Raw genomic sequence first — 16,098 nt, 5'->3', positions numbered from 1 at the left:
AACATCAAGCATTTACATAATGGAGACTATAGTGAATATAGTCCAATTTTCTGTCTGATAGTCTGAGAGTGAGAGAAAAATAACTGAGCCTGTCACAGAAGTGAATGAACATCTATGATTAAGGGTAATCCACTAGTCTTTGACAGAGCCTGTCAGTGAGGGCTTTACTTTGACCCACTGATAGATGAGTCAATATGAGTCAGGGAAAACCATCATGTCATCACATTTTCCTAAAATTAGTTTTCTTTGGCCTTGAAGAAAACTCTTCTGAACAATAAACGCTGAGGAAGCTGAATTAGATTGTACAGAAGCAAAATAGAACCACAAACCTATTCAGGCACGTTAACCGGCAGCTCTACGTAGCAGTCACACTTGTGTCAGATGGGAATGAACCCATTAGCATATTAAAACCCTGTGGCGGTTTGTGGATCCTAGGTGATAGATTCATATTATTTTGGCATATTTGCATGTTGTGAATAATAGCTATAGCTTATGGTAGCGCAGGACTCTGAACTTCCTCACTCTGGATGTATAATTACCCCGGACAGGCATAGGAGTCCATGACAAATTAGTAATAATGAGTCTAATCAGAGCTTGTGGTTTAATAGTTGCCTTCTATGCTGCCTGTTTTTCAATGTTTTCTATTTGCATTTGTCAGATGGGAATGGGGGACAATATAAATCTCTCGAAGTCTCTCACTCTTTCCTCGTCCTCTCCTCCTCTCTAGGCACAGAGCTGTCAACCTGTTCCTCCAAGGCTACAATAAATCCTGGATTTCCGCTGAAGACCACAGCTTTGAGGAGAAGCTGGTGGAGGATTTAGCCGTGAGTGGAAAAGGAGGCCATATTGACATCATTACATGTCTGCATTAACGTCTACACAAAAGAGCAACATCTTTATAGGCTTTTATTCACTGTGCCTTTCTGTGATAAGCTAATTTATTGACCTGATTTGGCAGCTTTATCCTCAAGGTTGAATATAAATCTCACCTACTTTGCCGCATATATACTAATAACAACTAAGCTAATTAAAAATATATAGTGATATCCTCTGGTATACTTATGTTCTTTGTGTTTTCAGTGTGAAAATACTGCATACATTTTTTATTGACTAGTAGTATTGTCATGTACTGAGGCTCAAATCTCCCTATGTGATTGTCCTCTGTGTGCACTTAACCACGATCCTGTTCGAATGTGTGTTTGTGTTGGAGTATAGCAGTCAGCACCCAGGGGGTTGTGGATGGTCAGTGTGTAGCAGTATTTAAGAGCAAGCATTATTAGCTTCACTCTCTCTCTCTCTCTCTCTCTCTCTCTCTGGACTGCAGAAGGAAGGAGTGATGGAGTTGTGTGGGGGCGACAGAGGAGAAGAAAGGGATGTAGAAGAAGGTGCCAAACCAATCGATCCCCTCCTACAACTCATTACACTCTTCAGTCGAAGCGCGCTGATGGAAAGGAGGTGTGTGTGTGCGTGTTCATTATAAAAGATCACAAGCAGTAAAAACCCCATTCTACTTGTATTACTGGTACTGGTATTACTGAAAATCAATATCAAATTGGTCAGAAGGGTAATTTAGTTTTTTTGTCCAGAATCTGTGGCCGTTGTTTTTCTGAAAAGCCTGAAATCAGCGATAGCTTTGTTCAGTGTCTTTCAAAGTTCACCCTGCAGAAATGTTTACAGGTTCTATTCATGTGGATTTTCTCTTACTTACTTTAAAATAGAGCATTAACAGTTTAGTTTTTCTAATTGTGTTATTTTTGTATTCAGGTTATTAATTTAAACTGCACATTAAGAAATCTTCATTGGCGTTTTGTTTTCACCACATGCTGCTTGTCGAACAAACATGTAGCTGAATATTCTTCTAGTATCCCTGCACTGTTCTTTTTTTTATGCATGTTTAGATCCAGACGTCCCCTCGAGCTGTCGCTGTGACATTTCAATTTGATCCCTTCAGAGTCCCACACATTCCACTCATTCACACCAGATATGCTCATATATCTGAGGCCGCGACATTAAATGAACTGCTCCAAGTCACTCTAAGGACATTAGCGGTGGGTGAGCACTCCCACCTCAGATGTAATCACATCAGCCACATTCCAGGTGAACTGGTGGCGATCGATAAAAATGTTCAAGGCCACCGGGTAAACTGTTCACATGGAGGACAGACACCCTGCTTCGAGACGGTTGTACTTTCAGTTATACAATCAAGAGGACGATGTTTAAAGCCCCGTGCCGTGAATGATAGATGATCAGCTGCACATTTGCTGGGACCCTTTCACTGACTAGCCATTTCTAGAATCCTGCATGCATCTGTCCTGCTATTATGTCAATTGTCTTCTCTGTCCACAGTAAGCTTGGAAATGACAGTCTTTACATGTCCTATGCTGCTATTATGGCCAAGGTAATGGAACACGGAGAATGATCTAAATGAGTCTATAAATGCTGTTATTTTCAAGTCCTGCACTAAATAATCTATATGATACTATTATTTGATTGGTTTGACTGTCTGAGAAATGTGTGGTTGTATTAGATTTAATACAAATGGAACAAACGCATTAGCATATTAAAACCCTGTGGCCGTTTGTGGATCGTAGGTGATAGATTCATATTATTTTGGCATATTTGTATGCTGTGAATAATAGCTATAGCTTATGGTAGCGCACTTCTCTTAACTCCCTCTTAAACTCTCCTGGTTCACGAGGATAGATTAACACTGGAGAGAAAACTAACAAGATTCATAATTTAAAAGATCAATTTTACAGTCGTTACTACAAAGGTTGCTTGTACTGGGTCAAAGGTCAGTTACCAGTAAAGTAACCACATGCAGTACATCACCTAAAGTGCAAGTAAACATTGGAGCCCGTGAATTTTTAAATGTTACATCTTTTTCTATATTGATTTATTGTATTTTCTTTCGTCTTTCTTCATCTCAACCTTGCTTTGTGCGTCGGCTGCAGAGCTGCCACAGAGAGGATGATGACAGTGGAAACCAGGAGCTGGAAAGCTTTGAAGTGAGTGAATGGGCTCTCACTGATAAAATACCTGTTTGATGTGGCGCAATGTTTTCATCGTATTATTTTCTCTGCAGTGTGATAATAAAAAATTAAAACGTTTGAACATTTATTCAGTCAGTTTATTAAAAGTATATTCGTAGCAGGGTGAAAACACTGATACAGACGAACTGACCATTCTATGGCTTCTCAGGAGAAGGAGATGGAGAAACAACAGCTGCTGTACCAGCAGGCCAGGCTGCATCTTCGTGGAGCTTCAGAGATGGTTCTCCAAACGATCAGTGCCAGCAAAGGTAGAGATGAGGGTGTAGATTACTCATATTGAGTCTAATCTGTAGTTTGGGGTGAGAGGAATTTCTGTATTAGTTCAAGTTTCCGTCTCTTTTAATGAACCCCTGTCCTACAAGTAGGCCCCGTGATCTGAGTATTTTTCTTTTGAGTCATTGTGAGTATTTTTTCCGCATCCCATCAGGGGCCATGGGCTCCACCATTGCCCCGACTCTGAAGCTGGGTATTGCTGTTCTCAACGGAGGGAACGCCACAGTTCAACAGGTACAATACTGCAGTTTTTAATCCTTATTACTGTACTAATAGAGAAATCCCTCAAGATGATTAGAATGGACATAGATAAGATTAAAGAAAAGGTACAATTAGATGAGATGACACTAAAAAATAAGGTAATTCCAGAAGCTTGATTAGACTGCCATGTAGGAGAAAATGTCTCTTTGTGTTATAATCATGTTTATTTTTAAATGAATATGAAATGATCATTGTCTTTTTACTGCAATTATGTGTTTGACTAAATAAAGGTCCCTTTCCTCAGCATTTTGAATTCTTCCTCATTAAGGACTAATCACTTCTGCATCTTACTATAAACACGGTGCCGTGACACACAGACACTGCAGCAAAGCTTCTTGCAGTAATGAAAAAGAATAATCTCCAACCTAATCTTACCTTCAGGTGAGATCTCTCCCCATTTGTCAGACCTTTTTCTTTGATGCCTTTGTTTGACAGAAAATGCTGGATTATCTCCGAGAGAAGCGAGACGTCGGCTTCTTTCAGAGCACGGCCGGACTCATGAGGTCGTGTAGGTGAGTGAACGTAGGAGAAAACCCTCTGACAAGGTCTGTCACATGTCATCGAAGACTGACAGGTTACAGATACTGATTGATCAAAGTTGTAAAAATTCACAAGCGTTACTTATCCTTTCTCTGTGTGTGTGTGTGTGTGTGTGTGTGTGTGTGTGTGTGTGTGTGTGTGTGTGTTCGTTCTCCACCATCCAGTGTTCTGGATCTAAATGCCTTTGAGAGGCAGAACAAAGCAGAAGGATTAGGCATGGCCATGGACGAGAGCTCAGGTACTGTATTCATATGGAAATTTAAATAAAATGAAAATCCATTTCTGTGAAGCCATGTCATAGGAGAAGAGCCAGCTGTGAGATCCGTGGCCTTGAACCTTCTCTAAATTCCCACTCTAAATTCCTATTCTTTCCTCGGTCTTTCACCGTGTTGAATATTATCAACAGCTGTCTCCCTTCACTCCATCGTGACCCAGTTTCCCTCCATCTTTCATTCAGTCTTGTCTTACCTTTTTCATACAGCATTGTTCCATTCCTTGCACGTTATCCTTTTATATCTTGGCCCTTCATGCAAATCTTTTTTTCCCAGGGGAGAAGGTAATGCCTGACAAAGAGCTGACCTGTGACCTGTTCCGGTTTCTACAGCTGCTCTGTGAAGGACACAACTCAGGTGATTTGCCCCACATGGTTTCCGTTTGCCCATTGTCACAAGGTTCATGTGAATTAAACGAATCTCTGTGGAATAAAAGGACGATGATGTAACAGATAATTGAAGGGAAGAATTTGGTTTTTCACCTCGAGTGCACTTTTAAAAGATGGTAATAAGAGCTGAGCACTGCTTTGTGTTCCTGTGCAACACACTGGCTTTCCTCTATTGTCTGATCACATTGTCAGCATCTTTCTTCATTTCTTCACTTGATAGATTTCCAAAATTACTTGAGAACTCAATCAGGCAACAACACCACGGTCAACATCATCATATCCACTGTGGACTATTTACTCAGAGTACAGGTAAGCCTGCACAGACAGGTTTCCTTTTGAGACGCTGGACTAACAAACCGACAAGAGTTTTTTAATAGCTGCTCCAGTTATTGTCCAGAGATATTTATAGTGGTATGATCATCCCTGTAAGCTTTTACTTAGGTACTGTGTGATTGTGGGATAAAATACCTTCTAATTTTAAATTCATTACTAGAAGTTAAATAGTTGATCCGATCCCCTATATCCAATTCTCTTCATAATGGGTTCTTCACTGGCCCATTCCCCACTTTTCCACTAAGTTACAATAAATCGGTCCAATAGTCTTTCTGCTAACAGGATTACACAGCAGAAATGAAAACCTCATTAGCGGAAGTAATAATGTTATGATCAGCATAATCTTTTTATATTCTTCATAGTCGTCCGTCATCTTATTTTTAAGGATACAAATATTGTGATAATGAGCCACAAATAAACGTTTTCCTTTGCCACACTAGGAATCGATCAGTGATTTCTACTGGTACTACTCAGGGAAACCTGTGATTGACACACACGGCCAACACAACTTCTCCAAAGCCATCGAAGTGTCCAAGCAGGTGTTCAACACGCTCACAGAGTACATCCAGGTCAGTCAGTTTTTATCACATCTGCCTTCTGGCTCTATTGAATACATATTTATGTAGTGTCTTTCTACGAGCTGAGAGTTTTTTTAATGAAGCAGCTCAAAAAAATATCAATGTTTTGATCCAGGGCCCGTGTACTGGGAACCAGCAGAGTCTGGCTCACAGTCGTCTGTGGGACGCTGTGGTGGGATTCCTCCACGTCTTTGCCCACATGCAGATGAAGCTCTCACAGGTATCGACTCACATCCATTCTGCATAGTCCACTCTGAGATTCATCAATATTCTCCATTATAAAGTTAGAGTGAAAAGATATTAAAATTAGCCAATGTCAAAAGTGTTTTATTACTCACAGGATTCAAGGCAAATAGAGCTTCTGAAGGAACTGATGGATTTACACAAGGATATGGTTGTGTTTCTGCTGTCCATGTTAGAAGGTAAGATTTCCAAATACCAAACTTTTTATACTTTGTGTTAAATGTTTTTTATTTGATCCGGTATAAAATGTCTCTTCCCTGCAGGTAATGTTGTCAATGGAACTATTGGAAAGCAGATGGTGGACATGTTGGTGGAGTCATCAGGCAATGTGGAGATGATCCTCCGGTTTTTTGACATGTTCCTCAAACTCAAAGACTTCACCTCTTCAGAAGCCTTCAGAGAGTACGACCCCGAGCATAAGGGCTGCATATCCAGGAAGGAATTTCAGAAAGCCATGGAAAATTGCAGACGTTTCTCCCAAACTGAGACAAATTTTCTCCTCTCCTGCACGGACACGGAGAAATGTGAGATTGTGGATTACGAGGCCTTTGTGGATCGCTTCCACGAGCCGGCCAAAGACATCGGCTTCAGCATCGCTGTTCTCCTCACCAATTTGTCCGAGCACATGCCCAACGATTCACGATTGAGGACATTTTTGGAACTGGCCAAGTGCGTGTTGACGTACTTTCAGCCTTATCTAGGACGAATTGAGATCCTTGGCGGCGGAAAGCGGATTGAACGTGTCTACTTTGAGATCAGTGAGTCCAGCCGCACCCAGTGGGAGAAGCCACAGGTCAAAGAGTCCAAGAGGCAGTTCATTTTTGATGTGATCAACTTAAGGGGAGAAAAGGAGAAAATGGAGATGTTTGTCAATTTCTGTGAGGACACCATCTTTGAGATGCAGCTCGCCGCCCAGATATCTGGCTCTGACGTTGGAGAGAGGCATGCTGGGAAAGAGGAAGACGAAAAGAGCAGGAATGAAGAAGAAGACTCAGATAAAAGAGGAGCATTTTTCATATATCGCTGGTGGCTCCTGCTGACATGTCTTCTTTCTTTTCAAACCCTGAAGACACTGATGAAGATGACTCTGAAGGATATCGTCATGTCAGCTGTTCACTTCCTGAGATTCCTTTTCATGTCTCAGGTCCGATGCATTTGTGTTGTTTTTCGCTGCATCACATACATGCTGTACATAGCCTTCGTCAGCGGTGGGCTCATTGAGGGAGCCAAACGGATGAGGGTATCTGATTTGTTTGCTGGTATCCTTGAGCCGACTCTTGATGAGGTCATGGAGGCGCAGAGTGCAGTGAATCGACAGAGGAAGTTCTCCTCTGCCTGCATCCCGTCTCAGAGAGAGCTGAGGGAGATCGGGCAGGGGGCAGCTGCGACCTCCTCCAGGGAGGTGGATGTAATGTCAGACATTTTCGGCCTCAAAGTGAAGAGGGAGGGAAGTCAATACAGACTCATGAACCAGGATCTCACTGCCAGTCTGACAGACCTGTTCAACGCAACCTCCAGAGCAACGGCTGATTCCTCTGAGAAGCATCAGAGGACGGTGGGGATTCATTTGTATCTTGTATAACATGAGATTCTACCCTAATGACCATCTATGGTGCTCAGTGGGTTTTATATCTCATGTTTTGTGTTGTTCAGCCTCATTTTCCTAATTGTATTGCTTTGATAGTGAACTGATTGCTATTAGTTTTTCATTTCTCATAATGATTTTATTGACAGCAGTTTCAGGCCCACGCTGCCACAGAGGAAAACGCAGAAGATGAGAAAAAGCCTGAATTAGAGAAGTGAGTCTCTGGCTTCCCTGTTCAAAGAGAGGCATTTTTTAATTAACACTTGGTATTGATGATAGCACATGAAGGGCATAAAACCTATATGTCAATTTAACTTTTTCTTATTCTTCTATTGAGCAATAAAGTCTGACTTCATCTTCCCTTCAACATGTGTTTGGGCTCTCTGCAGGGAGACGGAATCTGAGAAGACAACTGAGAAGGAGAGAGTGGAGTCGGGATGGAGGGACAAGAGATGCTCTAATAGCTGCGAGGAACCAGAGAGGCAACATTCAGCCTTTTGGGAGATGATGAACACTTGTAACAAGAGCCTGCTGGTGATAATACAAATACACTCACACATGCTTGTGCTCTTTTGCACTGACATACAAACCCAGAGACAGATACACTCTTACATGCCCTTTATCCTTTATGCACAGACACAAACATATGAAGTAACATGACCACTTGAATCCTTTCCTTTTTTTCCTCCCCCAGAACTACTTTGCGAGGAATTTCTATAACATGCGTTTACTGGCTCTCTTTGTGGCCTTTGCCATCAACTTCATCCTCCTCTTCTACAAGGTGATGCTCTTGCGAGAGAAATTCTAAGCTTGATATGTGTTGTCTTATGTAGTATTCAAGGACATCATGTAGTTGAATGTACCGAGGGGTTCACACTTCTTTAGGGTCTGTGAATGTTTTGGACAAATCAAAATAAGTGAATGATTACTTTTGACTCTTGTAGGCCTTTTTTAGGAAACAATATTTTGACCATCTGAAAAGTAGATAAATATTTGTCCTTGGTGAAATCCCTCTACTGTCTTCTCAGGTAGCGTCCTTGCCTGCACCACCAGAAGAGGAAGGAGCAGTCACATTTGTCCACAGCGAAGACGTGGACGTTGCTGCCGAAGACAATAATGAGGGGAGAGTTTATTTTGTGCTGGAGGAGAGCAGTGGATACATGGAGCCATCCCGCTGCTTCCTCGCTGTCCTTCACACAATCATTTCCTTCTGTTGCATTATCGGTTATTACTGCCTCAAGGTATGTCGGCTCCAGCACAAACTTTTTTCAGATTAGTTATTTCTTTTCATTATATTAAGTGATATTGATTTATATCATTCTGATTTAGCTTTTGTTGTGTATAATAAAAGAGACGTGATTAATCCGGGGATTTTAAACGACAGGTTCCATTGGTAATCTTCAAACGTGAGAAGGAAGTGGCGCGAAGGCTGGAGTTTGATGGACTGTATGTGACAGAGCAGCCCCCCGAGGAGGACATCAAAGGGCAGTGGGACCGACTGGTCATTAACACGCCGTATGTTCACAGTCACATGATCCACTGCACAAATGTCACTCAAATGAAAACATATTTCTATCTTAAAGTTCCCGGCACCTTTTTAATTATCATATTACACATTGGATGAATGACTCGCAGTGATGGTGCAGCTGTCAATAAAATTTTAATCAATTAAATTTTTTTATTAATGTTTTTGATACTATATTTTCTATCTTTTCAGATCATTTCCAAGTAATTACTGGGATAAATTTGTTAAAAGAAAGGTAAGATCTTAAAGGCTTTGCACACAGCAACAATAAACATGCAATCCTAGATGTGCTTATGCATGTACTGTATCGAATTGTGTGCATATATCACCAGCTGACATTACATTAAGGAGCTAACTGAGCTTTAATGAAGCATTTAATGGCAGGGGTAATTATTCCCTCATCAGGTGACAAAATGATTTTATTGTCTCGAGAGACAGAGCAACAGTTTCAGCTTCCTCGTTCAGATTGACTCTGGTATCATGAAAGGCAGATTAAATTAGTCTTTGTTTTTAAGAAACTTCTCCATGTTTTGTTTTTTGCAAGAACATTTTAATTGACTTGGCGGATTCTCAAATAAATGTCATTAAAAGTGTAGGAGAACAAGTTCATTAAAAATCCTGAAGTCGGCACATTGCCGTTGCTTCTTAAAAACCAAATACAGATTTGAGAGCAGAATGTCACTGCTTTTGAATTATATTGTTTAAAAAAAAGAGCACTTTTATTAAATTTTGTTGGATATTGTTCCAGACTTGACTGATAGTGGACAAAAAAAGATTAAACCATCTTTGACAACCGTTTGTTTGATCCATGTTTCGACTTTAGTTCGGTCCGTGTCCCATCTACTAACAGGGAGGAGGTGGGATTTATGACCTAATACTGCAACCTGCCACCAGGGGATGATTGATGCATTTTGGCCTCACTTTTTGGAGGCTGTCACGTCGCCCATCTATATAAACAAGCACCCACATTAGAAGAAAGTCCCTCATTGCCCGAAGAAATAAATATATTGACATTGTTCATCGTCATTGAGCCAAGTTGACACACTTTTCAATTCACCTCCATGTAGTTAGAGATTTTTCGAAGCCAGCATCTAGCAGCCGACACTGACTTTGCATTTTAATACACGTCCGCTTCTTCTTCTTTTTTGCCAGAGGGGTGGGGGGGGACTCGTCCTATATAAAGCACGTCTATAGCGCTGCCACATTGCATTTAAAACTCTGTATTGCATCATTTTAAGGTCCTGCACTGAAATAAATGGTATAATGCCTTCAAGTGTTTCTGCTAATCCAATTTTGCGTTTGGAGGCTATGGATATTGCTTTCCATATGCTGCAGTGCTTATGTTTGTAATTACAAAATGGGCTCTGCAATAAAATTAGACTTTTGTTGGCTCTTGCTTTATATTAATAAATCGAATGACTGAGGTCTCACAGCACAATCAGGAGAATATCTGCATCCGTCTTATGATGTAATTACATAAACATATAATAGCCATGGCTCAATTTACATATTCACACACATAAATCAATACTAATTATATATTTACCGCGTTCTTTTCATTTATGTGTTCATATCAGTCCTTTACACATATCTGCTTGCATCTTTGGGGCCAAAACCACTTTGACCCTTAGAAATCATGCATTGCAAGCAGCACCATCCTCCTGTCAGCAGAGCCAAGCTGTACAGATGCTATGGCACAGACTGCAGAAAGAGTCAGCTTGTCATTCTTTATTTAAATAAAAAGACAACTTAGGAAGCCGTTGTTTCAGGCGCCATATAAACCCGTCTTCTCGCCCTGTCAGGTGATGGACAAGTATGGTGAGTTTTACGGCCACGAGAAGATCAGCGAACTCCTCGGCCTGGACCAAGCCGCTTTGGACTTCAGCTGTGAGAGGAAAGAGAGGAAGTGGCTGAGGAGGGATTCTGCCTGGAGAGCTGTGTGAGTAGACTCCTTACACCTCTGCGGATGAAATTTAAGTATTTTTCCCCCTTTGTTTATGTTTATACTACACTGCATCTAAACTTGAGATCTTCAAATAATTGTTCAAGCAATTGTGTTATGAATAAGAGATGATCCTCGACTTAGACAGCCCGTGCAGATGGCAGCTGAGAATTTGGCTGCTCTTTAAGCAGCTTGTCGTGATGACAGCCATGTGGCGTTCTTCTCCTGAGGAAGCTCCCAGTGGATTTACATACAAGCCACCTGATATCGATATCAAAAGAAAAATGTGGAATAAGGAAATCGATCCGTCCAGTTCTCGCTCTAATGCATTTCTACTGTAGAGGTGAATGTGACTCCTGATGATGATGATGATGATGATGATGATGATGATGAACATTAACACCAGCTCTTGTTAGTAACACCTTGAAGTACGATTTCAGACGGTTGGTTGTTGATGGCCTTTGCCACTATTAACAGCCATTGCACTTATGTTACCTTTGGGAAGATGTGTGTGTGTGTGTTTCCTAAGAGCGGTGACAGAAGAAAGTCCTGGAACATCATGTTGTACTTGAGGAAGAACAGGGTATTCTGAAGCCACGTAACAGATGTACTCCTTTAGAAAAGACACTGTAGCGTCGGGGCACTGATTCAAGCCGTGGACATTTTGACCTGATGCTTTTAACCATCATGTGTCCCTGATGGTTCTGTTTACTTCAGATTTAACTCCATTGACGTGAAGTACCAGGTGTGGAAACTGGGAGTTATGTTCACCGATCACGTAAGTTCACTTTTGTCTAATATTGTCAAGCTTTTGTGTGTTTTGTTTGTTCTGTGCGCTCATCCGGGCCGTCACATCCGGGCCGTTCATGCTGGCAGATAATGTGATATGCACATGTGATGTTTTATGCCTTATTTATAATTGGTTTAATCCGGTGTTCTTCTGAGCTAATACCACATTGTCTAATACAATCACACATGCTGCAGGAGTGACAGTGGTAATATCCTGTGATTCGGCCTTATCTTAAATACACATTTGTCTCTCTTTCAGTTTAGGTAATCTAAATTGCTTGTTTTACTGTGTTTATGTGCTTGTGTGTTTGTCTGTGTGTATGTGTGTGTGTGTGTGTGTTTGTTCACAGTCCTTCTTGTACTTGGCTTGGTACATGGCTATGTCGGTCCTGGGTCATTATAACAACTTCTTCTTCGCCGCCCACCTTTTGGACATCGCCATGGGCTTTAAGACTCTCCGTACCATCCTCTCCTCCGTCACACACAATGGCAAACAGGTGCGTGTGTGTGTGTGTGTGTGTTTGGCAGTGTGTCTTCAATTTTGTCTTCCCATCTGTCTCGATGTGTGTTCATAGGTCTCATGCATGTGATGTTTACTTTCGGGCTGAAGGGTTATATTGGGGCTTTTATTAGAGACCATCTGCCTCTGTCTGTTCTGTCTGTAATTTTGTGTGTGTTTATGTGTGTGTGTGTCTGTGTGTCAGTTGGTCCTGACTGTCGGCCTGTTGGCAGTCGTGGTCTATCTCTACACCGTCGTGGCCTTTAACTTCTTCAGGAAATTTTACGACAAAAGCGAGGACAAGGACGCCCGGGACATGAAGTGCAATGACATGCTCACTGTGAGTTCCAGTGCACATCAAGACTCGCACACACTTGTACACACATGAAGCCTCATGTCGATCCACATCCATCCACCCGCTTCTCTGTCTCTCTCTGTTTATCTTATACCAACACAGCCACACACCTCATTTTCTACCTGCAAGGATTCAGAGTGGTAGAGCAGGAGTCTGACAGTGATCCCCCATTGTTGAAGTGAGAACAGCCTCTTGTCTTAGTCCTCCCGCTGTTTTTCCATAAAGTGATCGACACATGGACAGAACGCAGCCCCTCAATCCTCTCAGCTCTTTGTTTCTCTATTCGCAGCGTTAACACCCCCCCTTCACCTGCCCTATTCTAATGTGGACTCTACTGTCACTCATGTAAGCAGGCAAACAGACAGCGAAAGCATCTGAATAGAACCCTGCTATCAAACGAGGCAGTGGATATTACATCAAATCCCCAGTCGCACTTTCAGAGGCACTTTAGCGACAGTCATTTTCAGTTCCTTTAGCACCATCACAAGAACCCTTTTCAGACCAGTGGATTGCAACAAGATTAAAAATGAATCCATCAGAAAACATCTCACTCGCTGCTGTTTCGTCTCCTTTTGAACTTTTACAAAAGAAGTGCAACGATCAAACTGTAAATGGTCTTCAAAAGGTTGGAATTTAGTTTTGACTCTGTCTTTGTTCGAGTTTGCTCCATCATCCTTGACACTTGAAAGCACAGCTCAGTCACTGCTAGACGATCTGGTAATCCTTCAAGTCTCATACGTACAAAACCAAAACCCAAAAGTGGTCAACCATGAGACAGGTGTAAAAATGTTTATAATATATTCTCATCTTCTTTTAAAGCTTTAATTCAATTCAAATGCGAAATTCTTTAGTATTTCAACTGCAGCTTTTTCCTTGACACTTAGAGAAGCAACACTTTTGTCCCTCTTCGATATACGAGACAATAAAAGACAACATCTTCTTCCAGTGCTACATGTTTCACATGTATGTGGGGGTGCGTGCGGGTGGAGGCATCGGCGACGAGATCGAGGACCCGGCCGGAGACGAGTTTGAGGTCGAGCGCATCATCTTTGACATCACGTTCTTCTTCTTCGTCATCATCATCCTCCTGGCCATCATCCAAGGTGCGTCCCACACGATGTGTTTGTTTTACAAGGAAGAAAACTATTAAACAAACTTTCATCGAGACACATCGATATGTTTTAATCTCACTTTTTTGACTGGAATACACTTGATACATTTTTAATGAGAAGTTGAAAAAATAAAGTGTCTTTTTGTTTCATCTGGTTTCTCTGATTCCTCTTGTTCACATGCTGGCGCTACCATGCACACACACACAGAGAGACACACACACACACACACACACACACACACACACTCAAACACGCATAGCAGAGCTCAAACAGATACAGACAGATACCATTGTGTCCCTTTTTTCTCAGGCTTGATAATTGATGCCTTCGGGGAGCTTCGTGACCAGCAGGAACAGGTGAAAGAGGATATGGAGGTAAGATTTAACTAAATTCAACTCACACACACAGACTCTCTGGTACCCGGGATTTTTGTATTGTTTCAAAACCTAGATACAGAATCTATTGAAGGTTATACATCCTGTTACTATCTGATGAGCCTCTCTAGACCAATGCTGCTGTGATGATTCGGCAGCAGGTTCATTTGAGGTCAGTAAGCTCAGCAACCACAGACATAACGACAGACAGGTGGAACCAATGTTTTACAGGGTTCCCACGGTACCTGGAAACCATGGAAAACATGGAATTTATTTGTTCATTTTCCAGGTTTGGAAAAGTCATGGAAACTGAGCAAAAGTTAACACTCACATTGAAATTGAAACAGTTGTCCTGGAAAATGTTATCGATGTGTAAAATAGTAATATAGTTAAACTATTGAGCACAGAATTAAGATGAATTTATAAAAACCCTTTACATGTGAACAGCTTTTCACTGTAGATAGAAATGGATGATCCCATGTTGTAGAACATGCTCTTGGCATCCTATCTGGTATATTTGATGTTGGAATTCGATGCAGGAAACCTGGTGATATGGACTTTAAAAGTATAGTTTCGGATTGGTGGACTTCGGGAATAATAACCGAGAAACATTACTCGCAATCTCAATAGAAGGGTCAAATACATGCATTTCCAGCCAACACGAAAGCCTTGACATCTACAGTGAAACTTCTTATGCAAGTTTATCCTCAAAATGTAAGTAGCTGTGTTTTAACTGTGTGGTAAACCTGGGTTTATCAACGTTAGTTAGTAAGCAGTGCACTCTTCCTAACTAGCTAACTGCAACTTGCTAGCTAGCAGCTTACACTATAATTGTTGAGGTAATTTTTACCTTGCTTATAAAATACTAGAACTATGTTTGATCCCCATCTGTATTTCACTCATTGACTTTTCCTAAAACCGTGTTATTCACCACATTTAGGGGAGCTTGTTTTGAATTTGGATTCATTAATGATGGTTAGCAAGCACATGCAGTGCAATCTTTGTAGTTGGTATTGGTAGTTAGCTTGCATTGCTAGCTAACTACCAATACATTTTCACATTAGGCTGTGACATTACTTCTATACTAGTTGACATGACCAGTCTAGTCTTGATACATTTTTTAACATTCAATCTTATATCTACTTTTAGCTATTTTGTGATTTGTCGTTTTTTCTTTCAAATAAATGATACTACTAAATAGGAACATTTGGGGTGAGACATTTTTGAAAAATCATTGATCATGACCAGACTGATTCTATACATCTATTCTGTTAAGCTAAGCTTACTAGTGAGGTTGCTGTACTGAGGAACCACAGGGGAACCAGCCTTATGTTTTCCCTTTTAGGTTCATTAGTTTGATTTACAAAAGCTTTTACAGAGTAAGAGTAGGCATACTACAGCCCTTCTACGTAAGACTCATAATCTCAAAAGCATTTACAATGTAGACTTGACTGTCACATCTTTTAAATCAAGTAAGTACTCAGGCAGTGTTGCCAACTCCTCAGTAAGGAAAGTAGCTATTGGCTGTCCTAAAAGTCGCTAGAAGTCGCTAAATGACGTCATCGCCTAATTTGCATAATCGTAATAATCGTAAAAAAGGGAGGGAAAAAAAGCCTAAATATGTTTGAACTAAAAATGAGCTTTCTTCTACGGAAGCGTATTTCATTCACGTATTTCCTATTTCAAACAAACTGTTTTTTGAATGCAATACGCTTCCGTTGTCTTCTGTTGATTCTTGTTTTTTTATTTTTTATCTTGCCATTGAAATAGGCCATCACTTCTCAAAATAACGTCATGACTTAATGCTGTATCTAGACCCATATATATAAATCAATTTTGTCCTGTATTGTTAAATGTTAGAATATCAAATTTAATCAAAAGGCTGTTAAGTGGGGCGGAATTGCGAGCTCTACATCCAAGCCTCCTTTATCCGGGCTTGAATTAACACTGATTCTCAGTTGTTTGCTATAAAACC

At 40.9% G+C, this 16,098-nt stretch overlaps 1 protein-coding gene across 1 annotated transcript in view; it reads left to right on the top strand.

Annotated features, from left to right (window-relative positions):
- Positions 1–16,098, top strand: part of ryr2b (ryanodine receptor 2b (cardiac)) — a 64,369-nt gene that overhangs the window by 36,212 nt on the left and 12,059 nt on the right. The window contains 27 exon segments of the mRNA XM_053436801.1: positions 728–824; positions 1,223–1,232; positions 1,362–1,455; positions 2,347–2,398; positions 2,955–3,008; positions 3,202–3,301; positions 3,481–3,560; positions 4,023–4,099; positions 4,292–4,365; positions 4,676–4,756; positions 5,009–5,097; positions 5,562–5,690; positions 5,815–5,919; positions 6,040–6,121; positions 6,206–7,497; positions 7,677–7,741; positions 7,917–8,061; positions 8,222–8,308; positions 8,556–8,768; positions 8,912–9,042; positions 9,245–9,287; positions 10,855–10,991; positions 11,712–11,772; positions 12,134–12,280; positions 12,488–12,622; positions 13,584–13,740; positions 14,059–14,123. Of these exon segments, the coding sequence (XP_053292776.1) occupies positions 728–824; positions 1,223–1,232; positions 1,362–1,455; positions 2,347–2,398; positions 2,955–3,008; positions 3,202–3,301; positions 3,481–3,560; positions 4,023–4,099; positions 4,292–4,365; positions 4,676–4,756; positions 5,009–5,097; positions 5,562–5,690; positions 5,815–5,919; positions 6,040–6,121; positions 6,206–7,497; positions 7,677–7,741; positions 7,917–8,061; positions 8,222–8,308; positions 8,556–8,768; positions 8,912–9,042; positions 9,245–9,287; positions 10,855–10,991; positions 11,712–11,772; positions 12,134–12,280; positions 12,488–12,622; positions 13,584–13,740; positions 14,059–14,123 (3,802 nt within the window).

This window comes from Pleuronectes platessa, chromosome 12 (assembly GCF_947347685.1).
Source record: "Pleuronectes platessa chromosome 12, fPlePla1.1, whole genome shotgun sequence".
NCBI classification, from domain to species: domain Eukaryota; kingdom Metazoa; phylum Chordata; class Actinopteri; order Pleuronectiformes; family Pleuronectidae; genus Pleuronectes; species Pleuronectes platessa.
The sequence above is the reverse complement of the archived record's forward strand: the minus strand, read 5'-3'. Positions and strand labels throughout refer to the sequence as shown.